General features: G+C 40.7%; 1 protein-coding gene across 2 annotated transcripts in view; it reads left to right on the top strand.

The window, feature by feature from the left end:
• Positions 1–1330: 1330 nt before the first annotated feature.
• SP4 (Sp4 transcription factor) overlaps positions 1331–27709 on the top strand; it is a gene marked incomplete at its 3' end in the record, with an annotated part of 68694 nt that continues 42315 nt past the window's right edge. The window contains exons 1-2 of one of the 2 annotated variants that reach the window (XM_080701098.1): positions 1331–1453; positions 1963–3517. In XM_080701098.1, coding sequence (XP_080557224.1) covers positions 1382–1453; positions 1963–3517 — 1627 coding nt within the window. In that variant the 5' untranslated portion in view covers positions 1331–1381. The remainder of the gene's footprint in view (positions 1454–1962; positions 3518–27709) is intronic. The other variant, XM_080701099.1, reaches the window with a different exon arrangement.

The raw sequence follows: 27709 nt of genomic DNA, 5'->3' as shown, positions 1-27709 counted from the left end.
GCGGGAGGGGGCGGCACCTCGGAGCCGCAGCCGCGGAGGCCGAGACTACGAGGCCCGGCAGCCTTTGCGGCAGGGCCCGCCCCCTTTCTCCCACCACTCAGCGCGCGTCAGCAGGGGCTTAGCCAATGGGGAGCGAGCCAGGGAAAAAGGGCGCCCGGGTCCGGATGCGCCTCAGGAAAGCCATGCTCGCAGCGCGGGGGCAGCGGGCAGTCCGCCCGGCGCGCCGAGCCGCCCCGGGTCTGCGCGCTCCCGCGCCCGTCCCTCTCGCCCCCGCTGCGCTCGAGCCCCACTCCGTCCTCTCGTGGCCATTCGCAGGGATGCGGGAGCGGGGTTTTGAGTGGAGGGCGCTGGGAAATGAGTAGGGGGCGGGATATCCTGAGACAACAAGTTTGGCTGTATGGAGGGCCGACCGGCAGCGCGCCTGAGCTAGGACGCCGAGAGAAGAGGGCGAGAAGAGCCGCGGGAGGCCGAGAGCCGCGGCTGGAGGAATCACCCCGGGAAAGGGGGTGGAGAGGAGGCGGCCCCAGCGCCCCGGCCCCCGGCAGGTCGGCGGCCAATCCGCTGGGGGAAGGGGTGGAGAGTCGGCGGCTCCGGCGAGCGAGGCCGAGGGGGGTGGGGAGTCGCCGGGCTCGCGCCGCCCTGGCCCCGCCCCCGCCCGCGCCGCCGCTGTCAATCAAGGGCGAGTCAGCCGGGCTCGGGCGGAGAGAGGAGCTGCTACGCCACAGCCCAGCGGCGGCCATTCGCGGAAAAAGAGGCAGAGCCTGTGCCAGCTACAGCCTCCTCCGAGCCACCGCGGGCGGGCGGGCGGGACCGGCCTCTCCTCCCGCCTCGCCCCCACCCCCACCCACCTCTATCCCAGTGTCTCCGTCTGAGGGTTTGTCCTGTTAATGCGGGATGAGCGGTACGTATTCTCCACCCCCCTCGGTCTCCTTCGCCGCCTCCCTCCCTCCCTCCTCCCCAGACCCTGCTCGGTTCTCCCCCCTCCCCCGGGGCCGCCGAGATGCTGGAAGGGGAGGAGGAGAGGGAGGGAGGGAATCGGGGAGGGAAGGAGGGTTGTGTTTTGTCTTAATGTCTGAGCGAGAACAACCTCCTTCTGGGTGTTGCTCTGGAGCCGATGGGTCGGGTTTCAAACCACGTTTTGTGTTATCCCCCTCCTCCCTTCCCTCCTTCTCCCCCACCCCCTGCCCGTGTGCACGGATCGCGGGTTTATGGAGATTAATGTTCGGGGGGAGGGGGAAGAAGAGGAGAGGAAAGACGAATAATAATAATCCTAATAACCTGTTGTCGTGCGTGTGTGTGTGTGTGTGTGTGTGTGTGTGTATGGGGGGTGTTTGTTGCAGATCAGAAGAAGGAGGAGGAGGAGGAGGCGGCAGCCGCGGCGATGGCTACAGAAGGAGGGAAAACCTCTGAGCCAGAGAATAACAATAAAAAAACTAAAACCTCAGGCTCCCAGGTAAAAGCAAACATGCCAAAAAAAATTATCACGAAACATTAGAGGAGAGAGGGAGTTATGCCCTTTAAATGTCCGAAGTAAAGACCAAAATAACAATGTTTATCCACTCAAAAGCATCTTTCAGAGAGTAAGGAACTTAAATTGTAAATTCATGAAGATTTCACATTTGAAGGTATAACCTTGTTTAAAATTACATCAGGAATCTAGACTCTAAGAAAACGATGTGTATTTTCCCAAGGGCATTTTGAATTTAAGAGAATAACACTTTAGGAAAGTTTGTTTGAAATTTTAAAATTTAAACTTTATATTACTTACAGGTTCTGCTTCCTTACTCATATAGTTCTTATGTGCTTTTGTTCATTTTTTTTTTTTTGTTTCTGCCACTTCCTGAGTAAGTTCTGATATGTAGAGCTGTCAAAATAAATAAATAGCCCCCTCTCAGATTCTGGCCTCCACTAAATCCACCCACTTTTTTCCCCCCCTCTCCTTTACCATCCCATTTTGGGTAGGACTCTCAGCCCTCTCCTCTGGCTTTACTGGCAGCTACTTGCAGCAAAATAGGGACTCCTGGTGAAAATCAAGCAACTGGACAGCAACAAATTATTATAGATCCCAGCCAAGGATTGGTGCAGCTGCAGAATCAACCACAACAGCTAGAGCTGGTGACAACGCAACTTGCTGGAAATGCTTGGCAACTTGTTGCCTCCACTCCTCCCTCTTCAAAAGAAAATAACGTTTCTCAACCAGCTTCTAGTTCATCTAGTTCTTCCAGCAGTAATAACGGGAGCGCATCTCCCACAAAAACTAAATCGGGTAACTCTTCCACCCCTGGTCAATTTCAAGTCATACAAGTACAAAATCCCAGCGGTAGTGTACAGTACCAAGTAATTCCACAACTCCAGACCGTGGAAGGTCAGCAAATTCAAATCAACCCGACTAGTAGTTCATCTCTACAGGATTTGCAGGGTCAGATTCAACTAATTTCTGCAGGTAATAACCAAGCTATACTCACAGCTGCTAATAGGACAGCTTCCGGAAATATTCTTGCTCAAAACCTGGCAAATCAGACAGTTCCGGTCCAAATTAGACCTGGTGTTTCAATACCACTGCAATTACAGACCCTTCCTGGTACTCAGGCTCAAGTTGTAACAACTCTACCAATTAACATTGGAGGAGTGACTTTAGCTTTGCCAGTGATAAACAATGTGACAACTGGAGGAGGGACTGGACAAGTTGGCCAGCCTGCTACTTCTACTGACAGTGGGACTTCCAATGGGAGTCAGTTAGTGTCCACACCCACCACCACCACTGCTTCTGCCAGTACCATGCCGGAGTCACCCTCCTCCTCCACCACCTGCACAACCACCGCATCAACATCTCTAACAAGCAGCGACACATTAGTGAGCTCAGCAGATACGGGCCAGTATGCAAGCACATCAGCCAGTAGTTCTGAACGCACTATTGAAGAATCTCAAACACCTGCTGCTACTGAGTCTGAAGCCCAGAGCTCCAGTCAGCTTCAGCCTAATGGAATACAGAACGCACAGGATCAATCCAATTCTCTTCAGCAAGTGCAAATTGTAGGCCAGCCCATCCTACAGCAGATCCAGATCCAACAGCCTCAGCAACAGATTATTCAGGCTATTCCACCACAGTCATTTCAACTTCAGTCAGGGCAGACAATTCAGACCATCCAGCAGCAGCCTTTGCAGAATGTTCAACTTCAAGCAGTAAATCCGACTCAGGTGCTTATCAGGGCTCCAACTTTAACACCTTCAGGGCAAATCAGTTGGCAAACTGTACAGGTTCAGAATATTCAGAGTCTTTCAAATTTGCAAGTTCAAAATGCTGGTTTATCCCAACAATTAACCATCACCCCAGTGTCTTCAAGTGGTGGCACAACTCTTGCCCAAATTGCTCCTGTTGCTGTTGCTGGTGCCCCAATAACTTTGAATACTGCCCAGCTTGCATCAGTGCCTAACCTTCAGACAGTGAGTGTTGCCAACCTGGGTGCTGCAGGCGTTCAAGTGCAGGGAGTTCCAGTTACAATCACTAGTGTTGCAGGTAAGTTACAATGTCTTTTCAAGAACTGTTTTAAACAGTTCTTTGTAACAATTGTTGCTTTTCTTTGCCAGTTCTAAACAGATAATCGTAAGAAATGAACCAAATAATAATAATATACCAACAACTGTAACTATAATCACTGTGACCTCTGCACTTTTGTGGATTTTAGTATTGGGTTCATGTTAGCCAGTTAAATTTGTTAATTAGTTTTAAAAATTCTATAGAACAAAATTTTTATCAGAATCAAATTATCTTCTGTAATTAAGAGGTCATATTTGAGTACATTTTCACTCTTTAGAAAAAAGTCTAGTCAAAGTGATATTCATCTCTTCAGGGAAAACAAGCTTAAATTGAGTTGGCATATAATTGTGAGTCTGTTAAAAGTTTTAGTTCTGTGTAATAAACTAACATTTTTAAAAGTTATTACTGAAGCTTCAGCATCTTGTTGCCTGTGCTTTATTACATTGAGTTGTTTTTTTAAACTAGATATTGTTGCAGTTAAGGGATAGAATGTTAAGTTGAAATTGTCTCATTGACTTCTATGTCTACTTTTTGTTACAATTGGGAATTGCCTAGATTGTGAATTAATAGACTTTCACATAAAAATTTTTACTTAAGTAAATTTTAAGGTCATTATATTATTTATAGATATTTAATGTCAGATTGATGGAAAGTAATGAAAAATGTAGACAGTGATGTCACTAATTTGAACTCATTGTGGTAAGTTCATTTTTAAGCCAATTACAAAAGCAATTGTTATTTGTTGAGCATATAAATAGGTGTTTCTAAAGTACTTGGAGATGCTAGTCTTATTAAGTAGTTTAATCTTTTGGGGACCGGTTCTATTGTACCTAATACCTTCTGATTTCTAGTAAATATTTTTCATTGATTCTGATTTGGTAAAAACTTAGGTATGGTTTAAGTGCCCTTGATACTTTCAGGACTTGTTAATTAAGTTTTTCTATTTTGGTCATCTGAAATAAGTAAGCTTGTTGGATTTGAATGACCTTTCATGAAACAGGTTACAGAAAAATTATTTTAGCTTTCTTTTATAGTTAATGACTAAAGTAGATGTATATATGTAAAATTGTGAATTGCCAGATAGGGCCTACTGATTCAAGTAAACCTAGATTGCAGTTTTTATCTAGATACTTAACTACCTCTAGACCAGTGCTACGCAGTAGAACTTTTCTGTGATGTTGGAAATGTTTTCTTTCTGTTCTCTCTAACATGTTAGCTACTAGCTATGTGTAGCTATTGAGCAATTAAAATGTGGCTAGTGCAATCAAAGAACTCAATTTTAAATTTTATTTTAAGTAGTCACACATGGCTAGTAGCTCGCCTATTGACAGCTCAGTATTCTTGCCAATGTATTGAGTGTGATACTTTACCTTCTAAAACTATTACAGCACAATTGTATAAGTGATTCTCTATTCATAACTTGCTTTGTTCTTACTCTTTATCTTCTCTTATTTGCACCCCTTCCTACCTCCCAGTGCTGGGGATTGAACCCAGAGTCACTTTACCCCTGAGCCCTTTAAATATTTTATTTTGAGATAGTCTTGCTAAATTGCCCAGACAATCCTCCTGCCTCAGCCTCTCTAGTCACTTGTATTACAAACAGGGGCACTATTCCTACTTTTTTTTCTAAATGTCAGTGATAATTGGAGCATTTCAGAAGTGTCTTGCTTTTGGTAGGCTGAATGACGTTTGCATTGTCAGAGCAGAAGTTATTTTACGTACATTTCATCTTGCTTGTTAAGCATTAGTTAGTGAGATGTAGTTAATTAAGAGAATTGAACAGTTTATAATTTAGGTTAGAAATTGTCAATTCTTTTCTTTAATTAACATCTGTTACAGTCCAGAAGTTTTCTTCCCCTCACCTAGTGTGAGAGCCAATGTTCTGACCTCCCAACTCAGATTCACTTGAATGGGGCATTACAGAGATCCTGCTTTTATGACTATGGTTTTTGGGAAGTAGAGTCAAAGGATTTGCTTTTCAAATTTTCCAGGTGGAGCTGTGCATAGTGGTGTATGTTGTAATCCCAGTACTTGGGAGGCTAAAACAGGAGGATTACAGGTTTGAGGCTAGCCTCAGCTATTATGTGAGACCTTCCACAACTTAGTGAGATCCTGTTTAAAAATAAAGAATAAAAAATAAAGCTGGTTAAAATAGGGCCTCTGCTTGCAGGTAAAATGTCCCTGGGTTTTTTTTTTTTTTTTTTGGAGGTGGAACCCAGAGGCTTTCTACCTCCGGGCTATAATCCCAGACCCATTTTATATTTTATTTGGATACAGGGTCTCACTAAGTTGCTGAGAGCCTCACTAAGTAGCTGAGGCTGGCTTCGAACCTGTGTGATCCTCCTGTCTCAGCCTCCCAAGCGCGGGGATTACAAGCGTGCGCCACCACGCCCAGCTATGTCCCTGGGTTTAATCCCCAGTGTAAAAGAATGAAAATTTTATTTTTCCAGGTGACTTCAAACTCTCTAATCATCAGTATAAGGCAGAATATGAAGTCAGTTGGGTACAGAGCTATATATGCCTCAAAGAATGAATTTCACTGTTAACAGTTTTTTGTTGTTGTTGTTGTACTGAGGATTGAACCTAGGAGCATTCTACCTCTGAGCTTTACCCCCAGGCCTATTTTTTATTCTTTTTTTTTTTTTTTTTTTTTTTTTTTGTGTGTGTGTGTGTGTGTGGTACTGAGGATTGAATTCAGGGGGCATCTACCTCCAAGCTACACCTCCAGCCCTATTTTTTTAATCCTTTATTTTGAAGCAGGGTCTTACTAAGTTGCAGAGGCCTCATTAAGTAGCTGAGGCTGGCTGCAAACCTGCAAACCTTCCTGTTTCAGCTTCCAAGTACTGGGATTACAAACAGCACTACCATGCCAGGCTTCATGGGTATTTTTGTGTGTGTGGTGCTGGGGATTGAACCCATGGGTATTCTACCTCCGAAATATACCCTTAGCTGGATTTTTTTTTCTTTATTTTGAAACAAGGTTTCACCAAGTTGCACAGGGCCTCACTAAGTAGCTGAGGCTGTCAGCAAAACTGGATTCTCCTGTCTCAGCCTCCCAAGTACTGGGATTATAAGCATGTGCCACCACACCCAGCTTCATGGGTAATTTTTTTTATTTTAATTTTTAGATGGGTGTGGTGGCGGACACCTATAATTCCAGCATTCGGGAGGTGGAGACTGGAGGATTGTGGTTTCCAGACAGTCTCAGCTACTTAGGGAGGTCATTCACAACTCAGTGAGACCCTGTTTCAAAAATAAAAAGACTAAAAGTAAAAAAAAAAAAAAATGGGGGGGGGGGCTGGGGGTGTAGCTTGGAGGTGCAATGCCCCTGTGTTCCATCTCTGATACCGAAAAAAAAAAAATATTTAAAAAAAAAATTTTAGGAGCTTCACTTAATAAGTATATGAAAAACTTAAACCTTACATACTTATTCTTTCCTGAAAAGATTTTAAATTTTGTTGCTGTCATAGAGTTAATGTTTTATTTTATACTTATTTATTTTTGTGGTACTGCGGCTGGAACCCAGGGGCTTTCTACCTTCAGGCTATACTCACAGACCTGGTTGAGTTAATGTTTTAATAGATCAGCGCTACCATTAAAAATATATATATTATGCTGGGTGTGGTGGCACACGCCTGTAATCCCCACGCTTGAGAGGCGGAGACAGGAGGATCGCGCTGGTTCTGAGCCAGCCTTGCTGGCTTAAGAGACCCTGTTTCCAAATTAAAAAATATAAAATCGGCTTGGGAGTATAGCCCAGCGGTAGAAGGGCTTCCAGGAACCCCAGTACACCCCCCCAAAAAAATTATATATAATTACAAGATCAGAAATGTACTCTGGTGCCAGACGTGGTGGCGCACACTTGTAATCCCAGCACTTGGGAGGCTGAGACAGGAGGATCACACAGATTTGAAGCCAGCCTCAGCTACTTAGTGAGGCTCTGAGCAACTTAGTGAGACTCTGTTTTCAAATAAAATATAAAAATAGGCCTGGGAGTGTCGCCCGGGGTAGAAACCCCCTGGGTTCCATCCCCAGTACTACGCACGCGCGCGCGCGCACACACACACACACACACACACAACAAAAAAGAAAAAAAAAAGAAATGTACTCTGGTTTCTAAAAGTCAATACAATTAATCCAGGCCTACTTTACATAGTTTATCCTATTTCTTAGTGTTCTAGGTGCATGAAAAATGCTTTTTGAAGTAAGGTACAGAAGATGATGGAGAAAATAGCAATTTAGAACTGGGAGTAATGTCTTGGAATGGTTATAATGAACCTAATGGAATTGTAGTGTTTTCATTCATTTCTTTTGGCCCTTGCATTTTTAAGATATTAAGAGTGGAATACCAGCCGGGCATGGTGTTACACGCTTGTAATTCCAGCATTCTGGAGGCTGAGACTGGAGGATTGGGGTTTGCGACAGCCTCAGCTACTTAGTGAGGCCCTCTGCAACTTAGTGAGACCCTGTTTCAAATTAAAGAATAAAAAATAGGGCAGGGGGTGTATCTCGGAAGTTGAGTGTCCCTGAGTTCCATCCTCAGGCCCACAAAAAAAAAAAAAATGTGGAATACCAATTTTTTTACTTTCTTGAGAAGGGAGAGAACAGTTGCTTTTATATCATATCTTTTTTTTTTCCCCTCCTGTGGTACTAGGGATTAAACCCACCAGAAGCATTCTACCTTGGAGCTATACTCCCAGCCCTATTTTATTTTTATATTTTTACTTATTTATTTATTTAGTGGTACTGGGGATGGAACGCAGGGCTTTCTACCTCCGGGCTACTCCTAGCCCTATTTTATATTTTATTTGGAAACAGGGTCTCACTAAGTTGCTGAGAGCTTCACTAAGTAGCTAAAGCTGGCTTCGAACCTGCAGCCTCCCAAGCGCTGGGATTACAAGCTTGGGCCACCACACCTGGCTTATTTTTATTATGAAACCAGGTCACACTAAGTTACCAAGGCTCTCCTTGAACCTGTGAACCTCCTTTCTCAGCCTCCCAAGTGCTGAGATTACCAGAGTGTGCCACCATAACTGGTCATAGATCTATTATGTAAATGAGCCCCAAAGTTAGATTTAATACTTTGTATACCTATTCACTTTTAAGTAATTCCTTGGTTATTTTGTATTTTATTTCTGCCAATAATCATATTGTTTATTGTTTAATTTATGGAAAAATATTTGCTCTTAATATTAACAAGTTCTTTTTTTTTTTTTTTTGATACTAGAGTTTGAACTCAGGGGCATTCTACCTCCAAGCTACATCCCCAGCCCTATTTTATTTTTATTTTGAAACAGAGTCTCGAAAGGTTGTTTAGAGTCTCACTATTTGCTGTGGTTATCCTCAAATCTGTAATACTCCCGTTTCAGCCTCTCAAGTAATGGGTTACCAAGCCCACCCAGCAATATTAGCAAGTTCTTTTTTTTTTTTTTTTAGTGGTACTGGGTGCGGAACCCAGGGGCTTTTCTTTATTTTTTATTTGAAAACAGGGTCTCACTAAGTTACTGAGAACCTCACTAAGTAGCTAAGGCTGCTTTGAACCTTGTGCAATCCTCCTGTCTCAGCCTCCCAAGCACTGGGATTACAAACTTGCTCCACCATGCCTGGCAGTTAGCAAGTTTTTTTTTTTTCTTTGCCACACTGGGGATGGAGCCCAGGGGTATTCTATCTCCGAGCTATACACCCCCAGACCTATTATTTTTATTTTTATTATTCTTTATTTTGAAACAGGGTCTCACTGAATTGCAAAGGGCCTAAGTAGTAGCTGAGGCTGTCCTGGAACCGCAATCCTCCCATCTCAGCCTCCCAAATGCTGGGATTACAAGCCTGTGCCACCATGCCCAGCTCTTAGCAAGTTTTTAAAAAATTATTTTTAATTGACATATTGTAATTGTATACATTTTTGGGGTACCAGGGTAACATTTCAATACATGTGTACAATGTATAATGATCAGATTAGGGTATTTGGTATGTTTATCACCTCAGATACCATTTCTTTATGTCTGGAATATTCAAAATCCTTTCTACTAACTATTTTATTACTTATTTTTTGTGGTACTGGGTATTTTGCTACCTAAATTTTTATTTAAAAATTTTAATTTTATTTTTATGTTTTTGTGGCACTGGGGAGTAAACCCAGGGACATTCTACTTTCAAGCTATACCCCTAACCCTATTTTTTAATTCTTTTTATTTTGAAACAACGTCTTACTAAGTTGCGGAGGGCCTCACTAAGTAGTTAAGGCTGCCTGCAAACCTGCAATCCTCTTGTCTCAGCCTCCCAAGTACTGGGATTGCAAGCATGTACCACTGTGTCCCGCATTTTTTTTTTTTTTTTTTTGGTACTGGGATAGAAACCCAGGGGCATTCTACCTCTGAGATACACCCCAGCCCTATTTTATTTATTTATTTATTTATTTATTTATTTATTTATTTATTTTTGTGGTTCTAGGGGTAGAACTCAGAGGCTTTCTACTCTGGGCTATTTTTCCAGTCCTATTTTATATTTTATTTGGAAACAGGGTCTCACTAAGTTGCTGAGAGCCTTCACTAAGTGGCTGAGACTGGTTTCGAACCTGTGTGATCCTCCCCACTCAGTCTCCAAAGCGCGGGAATTACAAGTGTGCGCCACCACGTTGGGCTTATTCTTATTTTTAAAACAGGGTCTCACTGAGTTGCAAAGGGCCTCACTAAGTAGCTGAGGCTGGCTGCAAACTGTGATCCTCCGGGCTCAGCCTCCCGAATTCTGGGATTATAAGTGTGTGCCACCACGCCCGGCATGCCCCGCATTTGTTTTTAAACAGTCTCACTAAATTGCATAGGGCCTCACATATTGCGAAGGCTGACTGAGAACTTGTGATCCTCCTGTCTCAGCTTTTCAAGTATTGGGATTACAAGCGAGCACTACCACACCTGGCTCAACTAGCTATCCCCCACCCCCATACTGGGGATGGAACCCAGGGATATTCTACCTCTGAGCTACACCCCCAGCCCTATTTTTTATTCTTTATTTTGAAACAAGATCTCACTGAGTTTTAAAGGACCTTACTGAGTAGCTGAGGCTGTTTTTTCTCAGCCTCGCAAATGCTGGGATTACAAGCATGCGTCATCATGCCCTGATTCTACTAGCTATTTAAAAATATTTAATTAATTGTTGTCAACCATACTTATCCTACTGTAGTGTAGAAAATTAGAAATTAGTCCTGTCCAACCAGCTGCACCCTTGGACACAATAACCATCTTCTCTTCACCTCTCTCACCCATTTTCCTGGTTCTGATAACTACTGTTATATACTCTACTTTTTTGAGATAACTTTTTCCCTTCCACATATAAGTGAGAACATGCTTATGACACGTTCTACTCAGGCTTGAAAAAATTATTGTTCAGCTTTGACAATCTATAGTAGCTCAAGGACAAGGATTAGAACTTTTCCACGTCCATTGAATTTTACTCAATTTTATTCTCCTGGGTTGTGGGGAGGTCTACATGATAAAGATAGAGGAATGGGGAAAAAAATCAACTGGGTGTGGTCAGGAGCCTGAGGCAGTAGGGTTGCAAGTTTGAGGCCAGCCTTGGTAATTTAGGGTAACCCTTTTTCACAGTGAAAACTAAAAAGGTTGGGTAGCTCAGTAGTAGAGCACCCCAGGTATTCAATCTCCAGTACAGCAATTTAAAATAAGGTATAAGGCTAATAGAATGAAACAATTTTTTTTTTTTTGGCAGTACTGGGGATGTAACCCAGGTTGCATTCTACCTCCAAGCTGCACCCAGTCCTATTTTTTATTCTTTATTTTGAAATCGGGTCTCACTGAGTTGTAAAGGCCCTAAGTAGCTGAGGCTGTCTGCAAACCGTGATCCTCCAGTCTCAGCCTCCAGAATGCTGGGATTACGAGCGTGTGCCATTACACCCGGCTTGAAACCAATTCTTAAAGTTGGGGTACTTTCTGCTTAGTTTTATGAAATGAGAACTTTTCTTTCCTTGGTAATATACTCAGCAAAATTTGGTCTCATCTGAAAATTCAGATTTTTAGTCTGAGCACCTAGCCTTTTTTTTTTTTTTTCCTTTTTGCAGTACGGTGGGGGGAGGGCATTCTACCTCTTAGCTACATCCCCAGTCCTATTTTTTTATTATTTATTTTGAAACAGGGTCTTACTGGGTTGCAAAGGGCCTCAATAAGTAGCTGAGGCTATTGGTGAACCATGGTCCTCTAGTCTCAGCCTCCCAAATGCTGGGATTACAAGTGCACCACCATGCCTGGCCAAGCCCTTTTTATTTTTGTTTTAAACAGGGTCTCACTAAGTTGATGAGAGTTTTACTATACTTGCTGAGGCTATCCTTGAACCTGCTTGTCCGCCTGTCTCAGCCTCCCAAGTACTGGGATTACAAGTGTGCACAGCCATCCTCTGCTATTAAGTCTATTATTAAAGGCATTTTATTTTATTTTATTTTATTTTACTTTTGTGTTAATGAGGATGGAACCCAGGGGTATGCTACCTCTGAGCTATACCCTGAGCCCTATTTTTTATTTCTTACTTTTAAATAGGGCCTCACTAAGTTTCAGAGAGCCTCAGTAAGCTGAGGCTGGCCACAAACCATGAACCTGGATTCTCCTGTTTCAGGCTCCCAAATGCTGGGATTACAAGCGTGTGCCACCACACTGGCTTATGAAGGCATTTTATTTTACTCTTATAAGTGAAAACAATTATGGGTCAGGTTCTCCAATAATTTGTTAAATATTTGGAAAATGAGGATTAGTAGTAAAAAGGGGCACCTAGCCTGGTACACATATATGTGCTCTTCTGTACTCTGACCTGGAATGTTCCTTGATACAGGTCATTTTACTAACTGCAAAATGAGCAAATTATGTCAAAGGAAATCCGTTGAAACCTAAGTTGTTTATGTAAGTATTTGGTAAGATGAAGGCTTAATGAAATTGTAGTTACTAAGGTAACTTAGTCTCTTCCTCCCACCCTTATTCCTTAGCCTTGTTTTAGAAATGAAGAAACTGAAGCCCAGAAAGATTGAATGACTTTCTTGTATTTTGTGACACAGTGAGGGCTAGAATCTTGACTTCTGTTCCAGTTTTCTTCCACTGTATTTCTGAGTTTGTTATCCAAAATTTTTGCTTAGCAAGTGAGAAAATGTACATGAGGTTTATACGAATTGGTGAGGGAGAGTACTTGAATTTGTCTCTTTTCAGATAGGCTGGCTGTCTTCACTTAATAGTTAGCACTTGTATATTAAATATAATGTTGGTGAAAAATGCAACTCTACTCTCCTTGTTACTGAATTTAGTGGTGGAACTTAAGTCATCTTCTCTCTTTTTTTTAAGGTACTGGTGGTTGAAATTAGGGACATTCTACCTCTGAGCTATACCCTAGCCCTATTTATTTTATTTTATTCATTTTTGTGGTACTGGAGATTGAACCCAGGGACATTCTACATCCAAGCTATATTTCAGCCCTCTTTTTTTTTTTATTCTTTATTAAAACAGTATCTGGCTAAGTTACAGAGGGCATCATGAAATAGCTGAGGCTCTTCCTTTCTCAGCCTCCCAAGTAGTGGGATTACAAACATGTGCCACCATGCCTGGCTCATTTTTAAATTTTATTTATTTATTTATTTATTTATTTTTGCAGGTCTGGGGATGGAACCCAGAGGCATTTGACCTCCGAGCTACACCCCCTGCCCTATTTTTTATTCTTTATTTTTTTTGAAACAGGGCCTCACTAAGTTGCGGAGGGCCTCACTAAGTAGCTGAGGCTCTCTGCGAATCACAATCCTCTCCTCTCAGCCTCCCAAATCCTGGGATTACAAGAGTGTGCCACCACCACGCCCAGCTTTATTTTTTTATTTTGAAATGGGGTATCACTAAGTTGTGGAGGACCTTACTAAGTTGCTGAGGCTTGCTATGATCATTCAATTCTCCTTTCTCAGCCTCCCAAGTACCAGGATTACAAGCATGGGCCATCACACCCAGTTTAATTTTTCTTGAAAGGTCAAGTTCAGAACTAAAGGTGTTAGTAAATGCTGTAAGTAAAGCCCAGCATGGTGGGGGTATGCTTGTAATTCCAGTACTTGGAGGCTTAGACAAGAAGATTGTAGGTTCGAGACCAGCCTTGGCTACTTAGTGAGGCCCCCTGTAATTTAGTCTTTGTTCAAAATAAAGAATAAACCAGGTGTGGTGGCGCATGCTTGTAATCCCAGCATTCCGGAGGCTGAGAGAGGATCGTGGTTCATGGACAGCCTCAGCTACTTAGGGAGGCCCTCCGCAACTTAGTGAGACCCTGTTTCAAAATACAGAATAAAAAATAAAGCAGGATGTGTAGCTCAGAGGTCTAATGCCCCTGGGTTCAATCCCCAGACCTGCAAAAAATAAATAAATAAATAAAAAATAGGGCTGGTGTTGTAGCTCAGAGGTAGACTGCCCCTGGGTTCAATCCTCAGTATTGCCAAAAAAAAAAAAAAAAGATCCTGCAGTTAAAGTCTTGTCTAATTCAAGAATTTGTGGCACCGATGGACAAAAGTGGTAAAAGAGGTGGTGAATTGAAATTCTTGTGATTGCCTGTAGACCTCCATGTTAAGCTCAGATTTTATAATACTAAATGTGGAAGATAGGAAGAGGGTCATAGGGTTAAGAATGAAAACACAAAGCAGCATGACATTTTAAACATCATATCAGGAAAGCAGAAACTCAAAGTCAGGGTGTGTGGGTGTGTGTGTGTGTGCTGGGAATTGAACCCAGAGGCATTTTACCTCTGAGCTACATCCTCAGATAGATTTTTGTTTCATGTTTGGAACCAAGGTCTCACTAGGTTGCTGAGAGCCCCAGTCTCAGTTTCCCAAGGACTAGGATTACAAGTGTGTGCTACCACACCCAGCGCAAAGTCAGATTTTTTTTTTTCCGGGTCTGGGGATGGAAACCAGAGGCATTTGACCTCCTACAAGCTATACCCCCTGCCCAGTTTTTTAAGTGTTGAAACGGTCTCACTGAGTTGTGGAGGGCCTCACTAAGTAGCTGAGGCTGTCCGCAAACTGCAATCCTCCAGTCTCAGCCTCCAGAATGCTGGGATTACAAGTGTGCACCACCACGCCGGGCTTTCAAAGTCAGATTTTTAAAGAATATTTTAACAGCTTTAGCAAGTGAGAAAATATAGCTGAAGTATATAAGAATTAAAGAGGGAAAGTACTTGAATTTGTCTGTTTTCAGACAAATATTTTGTGAATATTTGACTATATTTTCAGGCTTTACATTAAAGCAAGAGAGAGATACTGATTATTTAAACAAAATTGGGTAATGGTGAAGAAAGGCCAGAAAAAGGCATAATTTTTCCATTCTCTTTATGTTAACCAGCAAGGAAAATGTAGTTCCAGCTGAGAGGATTAGCCTGTAACTCACTCAGAGATACTTGGTCAAGGTAAGTGAGGAGATAGAGCTCATTTAGTTTTTTTTAAGTTAGGATGAGAGCTGGGCGTGGTTGTGCACACTTGTGATCCTCGCACTTGGGAGGCTGAGACAGGAGGATCACACAGGTTCGAAGCCAGCCTCAGCTACTTAGTGAGACCCTCTTTCCAAATAAAATATAAAATAGACCGGGCGTGGTGGTGCATGCTTGTAATCCCAGTATTTGGGAGGCTGAGACCAGAGGATCGCGGTTCCCGGACAGCCTCAGCTACTTAGTGAGGCCCTCTGCAACTCAGTGAAACCCTGTTTCAAAATAAAGAATAAAAAATTGGGCAGGGGGTGTAGCTCGGAGGTCAAATGTCTCTGGGTTTCATCCCCAGACCCGCAAAAAAAAAAAAAGAAAAAAAGAAAAATAATAATTAAAATAAAATAGGTCTGGGAGTATAGCCCAGAGGTACAAAGCCTTTGAATTCCACCCCCAGTACCACCCAAAAAAAAAAAAAAAAGCAAAAACAAAAAAGTCAGGATGATACAGATGATTGCTAAGAAGGAACTTTCAGTTTTAGGCTAGTATCAGTAACTCAGAAATTATATAGCATGGAAAAAGTACCAGGAAACTGAGCATGAATAAACACTTCAATTTTTTAAGACATCGTAAATGTCAGACAAATGAGCTTGGTAAGTATCTGTACTTAACAAAGTCCTTGAATGAATTATCAAGAGTTCTGGGATCCTGGGCCGGAGGTAGAAAGCCCCTGGGTTCCACACCCAGTACCTCGAAAAAAAAAGTTCCAGGATCTTTGAGACCCAGTATGGGCTCATGAAGAAACTAGGAGTATACCAATGAATGTCAACACAAATGTATCTTTTTTTTTTTTTTGCAGTACTGGGGATAGAACCCAAGGGCATTCTAGCACCGAGCCACACCCCCAGCCCTATTTTTTATTCTTTATTTTGAAACAGGGTCTCACTGAGTTGCAAAGGGCCTCACTAAATAGCTGAGGCTGCTTCCAACCTGCTCAATCCTCCTGTCTCAGCCTCCCAAATGCTGGGATTACAAGCATCTGCCACCACGCCCGGCTCCACAAACGTATCTTGATTTCAGTATTCCTGTCATTTCTGAAGGGCTCATAGCTGGTCACACAATTAGATGAAAAGTATTGATTGTCCACCTCAGTTGCAGTCTCTGGCATTTTGGTATGTTTTTCTACCCTTAACAGATTCCTGCGTAACTTTTGTTTAGATAAAAAGCTGAAGAAGGGGCCTTATTTACTGAACTCAAACATGAGACACAACTGGGAGATGGTGCTAATATGAGAGGAGATCGATTCAAGATTCTTTAAAGTGGGGGCAAATTACATACCTACAGGATTAAAAACCTGGCTTGGCAGCAGGACTTGTGAAAATGGGAGTTTATTGGCTTAATATGAATTGAGAGTGAAGGCTTTTTCTGTACTTTGTGCTTGTCACGGCTACTGCAGTAATGTGCCAAGTACTGGGTAGCACGTTTTAATTGGGACATTGGCAAACTGGCAGACATATCAAGAAAGATTCCCTGGATGAAGTGTGTGGAAAATATTTCACACTGGCAGTAAAGAGAGGGGATTTTTTTTTTTATTGTTAAAGGGAAACAAGAAAAAGTGTGACATCTGTCTTTGGATATATGAAGGGCTGTTTATCTGAAACGGAAATAGGTCTGGGTTTTGAAACAATATGTATAGCTACACAAATGTGCACAACCACTCACACATGCATAGTCTAGAGTTTCACGGTAAAGAGATGATTTGCTTCACTAGCTAGTGATGGTCTGTTAAAGGTTGGGTAGCCATCTGTCAGAGATACTGTGGACTATAAAAAAGTTGCTTGTACTATATAGAAAGATTGATTAGCTTAGCTATGAATTGTTTTCTGAGATTAAGATTTTGTGAATATTTGACTATATTTTCATTTGCTGGATAGCGGTCTACTTTAGAGTGCTCTCTACAACTTAAACTTACATGACTGAATAAGTATTTAGGGATTATGGGGGAGGTTTCAGGGTGATACCATTTTTCTTGTTACAAACACAGTATAAGCTGAATTCTAAGATGCAGTGAATGTAATATATTAATTGATAAATTAATACATTTCTGTTCTCCATTGTTTTTAGGCTGTGCTTTTAGGTGCTTTTTAAAATATTATTTGCTCTTTAATTTGGTGACTACCAAAGTATTAGTATTTTAAACATAGGCTTTATTTCTAACGCTGATTTTGCAGTATTTGATCTCAGTGGGCCTTGAACTGTAGTTGTTTCTCTGCGACTGTCACTTGGTATGAACAATGTGGTTGCTTTTCCTTAAGTGGAGCTAGAGAACAGTTAGAAAGGCTAGGATCCTAACTGAGACCAAACTCTGGGGAGCACTCACAACTTTACTTTTATAATTTTTTTTTAATTTACTTTGCTGGTCTGGGGGTCGAACCCAGGGGCGTTTGACCTCCAAGCTACACCCCCTGCCCTGTTTTTTATTCTTTGTTTTATTTTATTTTATTTTTGGTGGTACTGGGGTTTCTGGAAGCACTTCTACCTCCGGGCTACACTCCCAGACCTATTTTTATACTTTTTTATTTGGAAACAGGGTCTCCTAAGCCAGCGTGGCTGGATTTGAACCTGCGGGATCCTCCTGTCTCCGCCTCCCAAGCGCGGGGATGACAAGTGTGCGCCACCACGCCTGGCATTTTATTCTTTATTTTAAAACAGGGTTTCACTAAGTTGCGGAGGGCCTCATTAAGTAGCTGAGGCTGTCTGCAAACCGTGACCCTCTGGTCTCAGCCTCCAGAATGCTGGGATTGCAAGCATGCGCCACCACGACTGGCTCTCACAACTTTAAATTTGTTAATTTATATACCCTGTGGAGAACGCAAATCCAGAATGTCTTTTTCTTTGACAAAATATTTAGCACAGAGCTCTGTTATTTTTTTTTAAATAAATGTTTATCCGGCCATGATGGTGCACACTTGTAATCTCAGCATTTGGGAGGGTGAGACAGGAGGATTGTAGTTTGAGGACAGCCTCAGCTACTTAGTGAGACCCTTTGCAACTCCATGAGACCCTGTTTCAAAATAAAGAATAAGAAATAAGGCTGGGGGTATAGATTGGAGGTAGAAGGCCCCTGGGTTCCATCCCCAGTCCCGCAAAAAAAAAAAAAAAAAAAAAAAAAAAATTGAAGCCAGGCGTGGTGGTGCATACTTGTAGTCCCAGTACTTGGGAGGCTGAGACAGGAGGATTGCGCACATTCGAAGCCAGCCTCAGCTACTTAGAGAGGACCTCTGAAACTTAGTGAGACCCTGTTTCAAAATAAGAATAAAAAGTAGGGCTGGGGACCAGGCATGGTGGCTCAGGCTTGTAATCCCAGTATTTGGGAGGTTGAGACAGAAGGATTGCAGGTTTGCAGCCAGCCTCAGCTACTTATTGAGGCCTTCTGAAATTTAGTGAGACCCAGTTTCAAAATAAAGGATACAAAATAGGGCTGGGGGTGTAGCTCAGAGGTAGAACACCCCTGGGTTCAACCTCCAGTACTTCAATTAAAAAAAAAAAAAAAAGTAGGGCTCAGGATATAGCTCAGAGTTAGAATGCCCCTGGGTTCAATCCCCAGCACCGCAAAAATAAATAAATAAATAAATAAATAAATAAATAAATAAATAAAATTCAGGAATCCTGTTAGAGGGATATTGAAGTAACTCAATCATGAAGTCACAATGTTTCTAAAAGGCTATGGTAGTGAAATAAATGGTTACTGTATGTCAAAAACAGATTGTTGGCTGGGCACAGTGGCCCATGCCTGTAATCCCAGTGCTTGGGATGCCTAGATAGAAATATTGAAAGCAGGTGTGGTGGCACACGCTTGTAATCCCAGCATTTGAGAGGCTGAGACAGGAAGATCCTGGTTTGAGGCCAGCCTCAGCTATTTAGGCCCTTTTCAACTCAGTGAGACCCTGTTTCAAAGTAAAGAATAAAAAATAGGGCTGGGAGTGTAGCTTGGAGGTGGAATGCCTCTGGGTTCCATCTTTAGTACCACAAAAAAAAAAAAAAAAAGGCAGCACAGATTGCTGAACTTCTTTTTAGTATCCTTATGTTGACATGAAAGAAAAATGGTAAGATTAGATTGAAAAATTAGATGTGGTCTTTTCCCCAAATGTGTATAAGGCATGGGAATAAGCATTACCTATAAAGTTATTAATATATGAAGACATTACCTATGAAGGTAAAATATGAAGTGAGATACATACTTTGCCTTCAAAGGATATATAATCTCTTAGTAGACACTTTCTTTGGTTCTAAGACATACTTTTTATATTTTATTTTCAGTGAAGTTGAAATATATTTTATAATCAGAGGCGTTTTGCTGGGCATGGTGTGCATGCTTGTAATCCCAGTCCCAGTACCTTTTTTTGTGTGTGTGGTACCGGGGATGGAACCCAGGGCCATCCTCCATCCCCAGCCCAATTTTATTCTTTTATTTTGAAACAGAGTCTCACTATGAGGCCCTCTTAGAGGGCTTAAGTTGCTGAGGCTGCCATAAACATACAATCCTCCTATCTCAGCCTCCCAAATACTGGAATTACAAGCATGCACCACCATGCCTAGCTATAATCCCAGTATGTGGAGGCCAAGACAGGAGGATCACAGGTTTGTGGCTAGTCTCCTTACTTAGTGAGGCCCTCCAGAGCTTAGTAAGACCTTGTTTCAAATAAAGAACAAAAAATAGGGCTGGAGATATTGTTCGGCTGTAGAAGGTTCTAGGATTCAGTCCCTACTACCTCAAAAAAAAAAAAAAAAAGAAAGAAAAATCAAAGGCATTTCATAGTTTAGTAGAGGTATTTGGTTTGTAAAAACTATAAGTAAAGTGTTAGAAGCCCAGAGGAAAGGGGAACTAGTTCTGCTTTTGTGGTTCTGTGAATGTTTTCCTCCAGAGGGTGATAACTGAGCTGGGACTTAAAGAATAACTAAAAGTTTGCCAGGTCAGAAGAAAGAGGAGTGTTATTTCAGGTTGCATTGGATTTCACGTGTAGTTTGATAGTTCAGTAGTATTTTGTGTAAGTATTATAAAATTTAAACATAGCTTAAGAAATAATAGTACATATTAGAGTGGAATTGTAAATTTCATGTAGATAGGACCTAAGCTAATCCGTATATATTTTTTCACACCTTGATGAACATTTCTCAATATATAATTTGATACCAGGAGAAAGTACACAGGTGGAGAACTGTTTTTATTTTTTTAGATATTGGGGATGGAACCCAGGGCATTGTACCTCTGAGCTACATCCCCAGCCCTATTTTTTATTCTTTATTTTGAAACAGGGTCTCACTGAGTTGCAAAGAGCCTCACTAAGTAACTAAGGCTGTCCTAGAACCATGGTCCTCCTGTCTTAGCTTCCCAAATGTTGGGATTCCAAGTGTGCACCATCATGCCTGGTGGTGGAGAAATTTAATTTCCTTTGATTTCATAGGAGAATGGGACAGATAGATTCTTGGAGTAGGTTCAGAATGCATAGTTAAAGGAATGAGTTTCTTATCATAAAATTAAAAGTGATTAGTAAAGTGAAATAAAGGTAATTTATGTCTGACTGTCTTATATATTTTAGTAGACAGTTTCAGGTGAGAATCTTAGCAGTGAGGGGAGTTTTGAGGGAAAATGAAGGCATATAAAGGTTCCTGTTGGTTTCTTTACCTCTGAGGTTATGTAGATGCCATGTATTATGGCCAGTCAGAAGGGTTTAGTACAGTTCTGTAAATAATGAGTCAAGTCACCATAGCTTTTTGTTCACAGAAGCGGAGCTGCTTTTGCACAGGAGTATAGGAACCAGATAGTGATCTGTGCTGTGGTAAGTGGGACCTGTGCCTGATGTGGGGCTGCGGGAGGATGGAAAACCCTTTTTTGGGTATAGTTGAAGATGTCCACACCACAGAATTGAAGTAGAAGAAGAAAGAGGAAAAGATTAGATGAGTATGACGTCAAATACTAACTAGGTATCTAGATCTAGGAGAAATAAATTATAAGAATTTATAAGTTTGGTAGGTTTTCCTAAAAATGTTAAATCTAAGTATCAACTAACTTGAGATACAAACATTTGACAGATATTTGTCATACATGACATAAATTATGACAGTATGCTTGATGAAGCAGAAATTTGATTAAGTATTTGTGGTTTTGGTTTTCTGATGTTAAAGCACTCTATTTTTATTTCTAGAATTTCTCTCATCTTTTGTCTTCATTAGTAGAATACTGCTAATAATGATTTTAATGATAGATGGTTTAATAATTCCTGGATAGACTTTGATCCATTTCATGAACACCCTGTGCTTCGAATGCATCTGTGAATTCTGTCAGCAAATAGATACTCAGCATCTCTATTGTGCGGCTTGATGTGTTCCTCATTAACGTTAACATCATGGGACTGAACTCCTGCCTTCTTATGTTCTAATGGGGAAAGAAATCATGTAGTTTTCTTTCATGAAAAAGTAGTTAAAAAAAACAACTTCTTTGACCCTCATGCTGACATTACTGCATGTTTATAGTATGACAGATAATATACAAAACAATTGATACAGTAACATTAATTTTTAGAACACACTATAGGTAAGTATTATCATCCTGACTTTCAGGTATAAAAACTTGAGATCTAGAGAGATAACTTGCTCAAGGCCACATAGTAAAGGATGGAGCCAGAGTCTAACAATTCAGTTCCAGAACTCTGTGCAGTGTCTGTCTTCTGGGATCATTCATTGTTTCTCTCTTATACATCTGACATTGTGTTTAAGCACTGTATGTATGTTAACTCATTTATTTTTGACAATCCTATGGTGAAGGCCTAATGGTAGTGACCTCAGTTTATAGAACAAGAAACCCAACCATCAGAAGTTAATTTATTTGGCCAATGTCATACATTTACGGAACTATGAAGTAAAAAGTCTTTAGGAGATTTGATCTAGATCAACATCATCATAATCTATACCATCATCATAACCATCAGTTAAATTATACTATTAAAAGTCTCCTATTATAATTGTAGTACTGTAATATATTCAGCTAGGCATGGATTCCTTTATTGTTAGCTCAGTGCTCTGTTCCTTGTTTTCAGGGGCCACACTTGTCACAGAGGGAATTAAAACACAGAAAAGTTTTTATTGTTTTGATAAGATATGTTGATTAGGAATTTGAGGCTAGTAAGAACAGTTCCTTGATTAAACATATGTTTAGCTGGTGGCTCACACTTGTAATCCCAGTACTTGGGAGGTTAAGACAGGAGGATCATAGGTTTGCAGCCAGCTTCAGCTATTTAGTGAGGCCCTTTCCAACTTAGACTCTGTTAAAAAAAAGGGGGGGGGGCTGGGGATATAGCTTTGCGGTAGAATGCCCCTGGTTTTGATCTGTGATTTTTAAAAAAAAAATTTTTTTTTGAGGTACTGAGGGTTGAACCCAGGGCATTTTACCTCAGAATTATATCCCAAGCCTTATTTTATTTTAAAACGGTTTCATTAGGTTGCAAAGAATCTCATTGTTTGCTGAGGCTGGCCTTGAACCTATAATCCTCCTGTCTCAGCCTCCCAAATACTGGGATTACAAGTGTGCGTCACCATGCCCAGCTATTTTTAATTTTTAGATGGGAATTAATATTCATTTTATGATGGCCGGGTATGGTAGCACATGCTTCTAATTCCTGTACTTGGGAGAATGAGATAGGAGGATTGCGCAGGTTTGAATACAGCCTCAGCTACTTAGTGAGGCTCTCAGCAACTTAGTGAGACCCTCCTTCCAAATAAAATATAAAAAATAGGTCTGGGAGTGTAACCCAGAGGTAGAAAGCCTCTGGGTTCCATCCCGATACCATAAAAAAAAATCTGAAATAAAGAAATGACTTTAAGAAACCCCAGAGCCTATAAAAATTATTTTCATAAAGTCTGTATTCTGTTTCTGCACATCACTTTTATCAATGTCAATTGATAGCAATGGTGCTGTGACTTTATTGTTTTGTGGTGGATAAATAATAAAGATGTACCATTATGTATCAGACAGTTAAGTTGTTTTATCTCAACTTTAGATTGTTGATGTTTTTTCTTGGAGGGCTATTTTATTGTTTGTTTTTTTGTGGTGGTAGGATCAAACCCAGGGCCTCTCTGCCCTTTTTTTTTTTTTTTTTTTTTTAACTAGGGATTGAATCCAGGGGCATTCTATCTAAACTACATCCCAAGTCCTATTTTACTTTTTTTTATTTTGAAGCAGGGTCTTACTAATTTATGGGAATATTTGGAAAAGAACCCAAAGTCTATCTGGCTTTAAAACTTTTCCTGCTTTTTCATCATAAATTTGTGCGGCCAAGAAAATAAATCATAGTTTCCATGAAAAGTTAAAAGTTCTCTCTTAAGCTGGGCATGGTGGCACATGCCTGTAATCTCATTACTTGGGAAGTTGAAACAGGAGGATAATAGCTTAGAGGCCAGCCTCAGCAATATTTATTTATTTATTTATTTATTTATTTATTTATTTATTTAGCAGTACTGGGGATGGGACTCTGGGGTGTTCTGCCTCTGAGCTACACCCCCAGCCCTGTTTTTTATTCTTTATTTTGAAACAGGGTCTCACTGAGTTGCAAAGGGCTCACTAAGTAGCTGAGGTTATCCTTGAACCACGATCTTGTCTCAGCCTCACAAATGCTGGAATTAAAAGCTTGCGCCACCATGCCCGGCTTTTGCCTCAGCAATTTAGCAAGACCTTGTTTAAAAAAAAAAAATTAGACTGGGGGTTGAGTCTTGGAGGTAGAATGCCCCTGGGTTCAACTCCTAGTACCACATAAAAAATAAAAAAATAAGCCAGGTGTGGTGATACATGATTGTAAACCCAGTACTTGGGAGGCTGAGACAGGAGGAACACAGGTTGGAGGATAGCCTCAGTAAGTAATGAAACTCTTATGAACCTATTTTCAAATAAATATAAATTGGTTTGGGGTTTAGCTAAATAAATAAGTAAATGAAGATTTATTTATCAGTAAAAAAGCTAACAAAGAATTGAGGCAAATTTACATTTTATAGACATTGATATATGAGTAAATTTACAGTATACTAGAATAGAATAAATTCATTTGGCTCTTATTTCCCAAACATGATTGAGTTTGTGTATGAGTGTCTGTGTATTATTGGGGATTGAATTTAGGGGAGTCTACTTCTGAGCTACATCCCTACTCTTTTAATTTTTTGTTTTGAAACAGAGTCTATGTTGCCGAGGGTCTTGATAAATAGCTAAGGCTGTTTTTGAACCTGAAATCCTTTGATCTTGGCCTCTTAAATACTGGGGCTACAGGCATATCACAACGCTCAGCCGATTGAGTTCATCTCATGTATATCTGTTTTTCTGTGTATGTATCTGTATGCACATATATGTACATATGTTTACCTTTACATATAAAAAAATTACTCATTAGAAACATATAGGAGCCTGGCTTGGTGATGCATGCCTGTAATCTCACTACTTAGGAGTCTAAGGCAGGAGGATCACAAGTTCAAGGCCAGCCTCAGCAATTTAGCCAGACCCTTTCTCCAAAAAAAAAAAAAAAAAAAAAAGGTGAGGGAGAGAAGGCATGGTGGTGGCCTACACCTGTAATTTCAGTACTTGCGAAGCTGAGACAGAATAATTGCAGGTTTGAGGCCAGCCTCAGCAACCTAGTGAGACCTTATTTCAAAATCAAATGTAAAATAGGGCTGGGGATGTAGATCAGAGGTAGAAAAATCCCTGGATTCAATTCCTAGTATTGCAGAAACAAAGAGTAGGGAGCTAAAAGTGTAGTTTAGTGGAAGAGCACACTGGGCTTAATCCAGTACTGCAAAAAAGACATGAGATACTTTGAAACAAAAACATACTGAGGGGCCAGGTGTGGTGGCGCACGCTTGTAATCCCAGTTTTCGGGAGGCTGAGACAGGAGGATTGGGTGCGGGACAGCCTCGGCTACTTGGTGAGGCCCTTTGCAACTCAGTGAGACCTTGTTTCCAAATAAAGAATAAAAAATAGGGCTGGGGATATAGCTCAGAGGTAGAATGCCCCTGGGTTCCATTCCCAATATTGCAAAAGCAAAGATACAAAACCCAAAAACATATTGAGGAAAAATTTAAGGGGGATTATATTCTGTGCTGATTCACCATCTTCTTGTTTTTCTAACCTTAGTTTATAATTAAGGATATAAACCATTTGGGGGTACTTATATAAAAAATAGCACATATCTTCACATTTTGATCCTCATTCTAAGCCACAGAAAAACTTGATTGTTCAAACCAAAGTATTCAGATGGTTTTAGAGCTTTAAAAGGTGTTTTTAATAGCTTCCTACTGGTAATGTTATCTTATGTATAATTTTCAAATTGGATGGCATACACGTTTTATTCCATAAGCAGTTTGGGATAAGCAAAGGTAACTATGATATCTTAAGAAAAAAGCTTTGTGTTGAATAATGAGTGCCTTATTAAGCAATAGTGTGACCCTTGGGAATGAGTTCTTGTTCTTTCTTGTGTGAAATGAAATACTATTTGCGTGTGTATATATTTGTATTGTGACATGAAATAGTTGAGGCATTTTTACTTAGTGTTAAAATACTATAATTTTTATTTCTTTTTTTAAAATTTTTTCCAGTACTGGGGATGGAATTCAGGGGCATTCTACCTCCGAGCTACACCCCCAGCCCTATTTTTTATTCTTTATTTTGAAACAGAGTCTCACTGAGTTGTAAAGGGCCTCACTAAGTAGCTGAGGCTGTCCGTGAACCGTGATCCTCCTTTCTCAGCCTCTCAAATGCTGGGATTACAAGCGCGTGCCACCACGCCCAGTTTACTTACAGAATTATTTAAGAAAATTATTTGTCTACCTCTTAACCTTTCCAAAAGTCAATCACTAACCTTCAGACCAAGGGCTTTTATTATAGTCCTTGTTGCCTTCTTTCTTTTCTGTAACCATATTAACCTACCTGTTTTGTTATTTTAGTACCTCATGACTTGGACTTCTAGTCAGCCTACATGACAGATGATAGTTGTAAAATCTAGAAATTTAGAAGTGTTAGCTGAATCTTTTTAATCTCAGTTTCAAAGGAGAAAATGCTTTGTTTATTATTGTAGAAGGTGAAGAAAATAGCAGCTGATTTATAGTCTAAGAGGTCTCCTAGGAACAGTGGTGTCTTTATCTGCTAGACCTGTAAAATTTTCTGCTAGAGATATTAAAGCAGGGAGAGTACCAATTTAGCCTTACAGCCATTAACACAACTGGAGTTTAATAATGGACTCTAGTTGCTACCATGAGAAGAAAGTACCTTAAACGCTGGATTACTCCAAAGTCAAATATGTATTTACACAATAGCCCCTAAGAAGAATACCTTTTAATTAGCTAATGATAAAAGTACAGGCAACTTTATTTAAAAATGGTCTTCTAATAAACAAAATTGTACGTATCATGTACAACACGATGTTTTGAGGCACACGTATGGTTTGATCTGGCTAATAAGTGTATTATCTCACATGATTTTCATTTTTCTGGTGAGAATACTTAATATCTCACTCTAAAAGCAATTTTTGTGTGCATGCGTGCGTGTGTGTGTGCGTGCGTGCGTGCGTGTGTGTGTGTGTGTGTGTGTGTTTTACAGGAATTTAAACCAGAGGTAATCTACCTCTGAGCTATGTAACCAGTCCTTTTTAAAGTTTTGTTTTGAAACAAGGTCTTACTAGGTTGATGAGAATCTCACTAAGGTTGGGCGTGGTGGTGCACGCTTGTAATACCAGCATTTGGGAGGCTGAGACAGGAGGATCATGGTTTGTGGACAGCCTAAGCTACTACTTAATGAGGCCCTTTGCAACTCAGTGAGACCCTGTTTCAAAAAACAAACAACAAAAAAATAGGGCTGGGATGGGAGTGTAGCTCAAAGGTAGAATGCCCCTGGGTTCCAGCCCCAGTACCCCTCCCCCCAAAATTACCCATGATTACCAAAAAATAAAGCTTTGTTTTGGAAATGTATCTTAGAAAGGTTGAGACCTACCTAGCACACTGTTATTATAAAGAAGTTAAAAAAAGAATGAAAATTATGCCTTCAGGTACCACTTATGAAACTCTTAGTAAATAATTTATTTCATTAGTTAGTAAGAATCCTCCATGCTTTTTAGTATGTTTGCCCAATCTTGTTGCTGTTAGGTCATTGAGCAAGTAATTCTTTTTTTTTTTTTTTAATTGGTACGGGGTCAGGGAAAGGGGGGATTGAACCCAGAGGCATTCTATTTATGTTTTTTTTTTTTCAGTACTGGGGATGGAACCCAGGGGCATTCTACCTCCGAGCTACACCCTCAGCTCAATTTTTTATTTTTTATTTTTTTTTTATTTTGAAACAGGGTCTTACTAAGTCGCAAAGGTCCTCACTAAGTAGCTGAGGCTGTCCTCGAACCACATCCTCCTGTCTCATCTCAATTGCTGGGATTATAAGCATGTGCCACCACACCCTACTTATTTGTGTTTTAAAACAGAGTTTTGCTAGGTTTGAGTCTCACTAACTTGCTGAGGTTGTCCTTGAACCGGTGATCCTGTCTCACCCTTCCAAGTACCAGGATGACAGGTGTGCACTACCACACCTGGGCAGCAATTAGTTCTTAATGATTGGGAATGATTACTTATTTGTCTCTGCATAATAATTCTATGGACAGACTTAAATTGGAGCAGACATTGTGGTGTTGGTAAAAATAGTGGAGAAGAACCAAGACCTAGGGT

The sequence above is a fragment of the Muscardinus avellanarius genome (genome assembly GCF_963383645.1).
Source record: "Muscardinus avellanarius genome assembly, chromosome: 9".
Taxonomy (NCBI): domain Eukaryota; kingdom Metazoa; phylum Chordata; class Mammalia; order Rodentia; family Gliridae; genus Muscardinus; species Muscardinus avellanarius.
The sequence above is the reverse complement of the archived record's forward strand: the minus strand, read 5'-3'. Positions and strand labels throughout refer to the sequence as shown.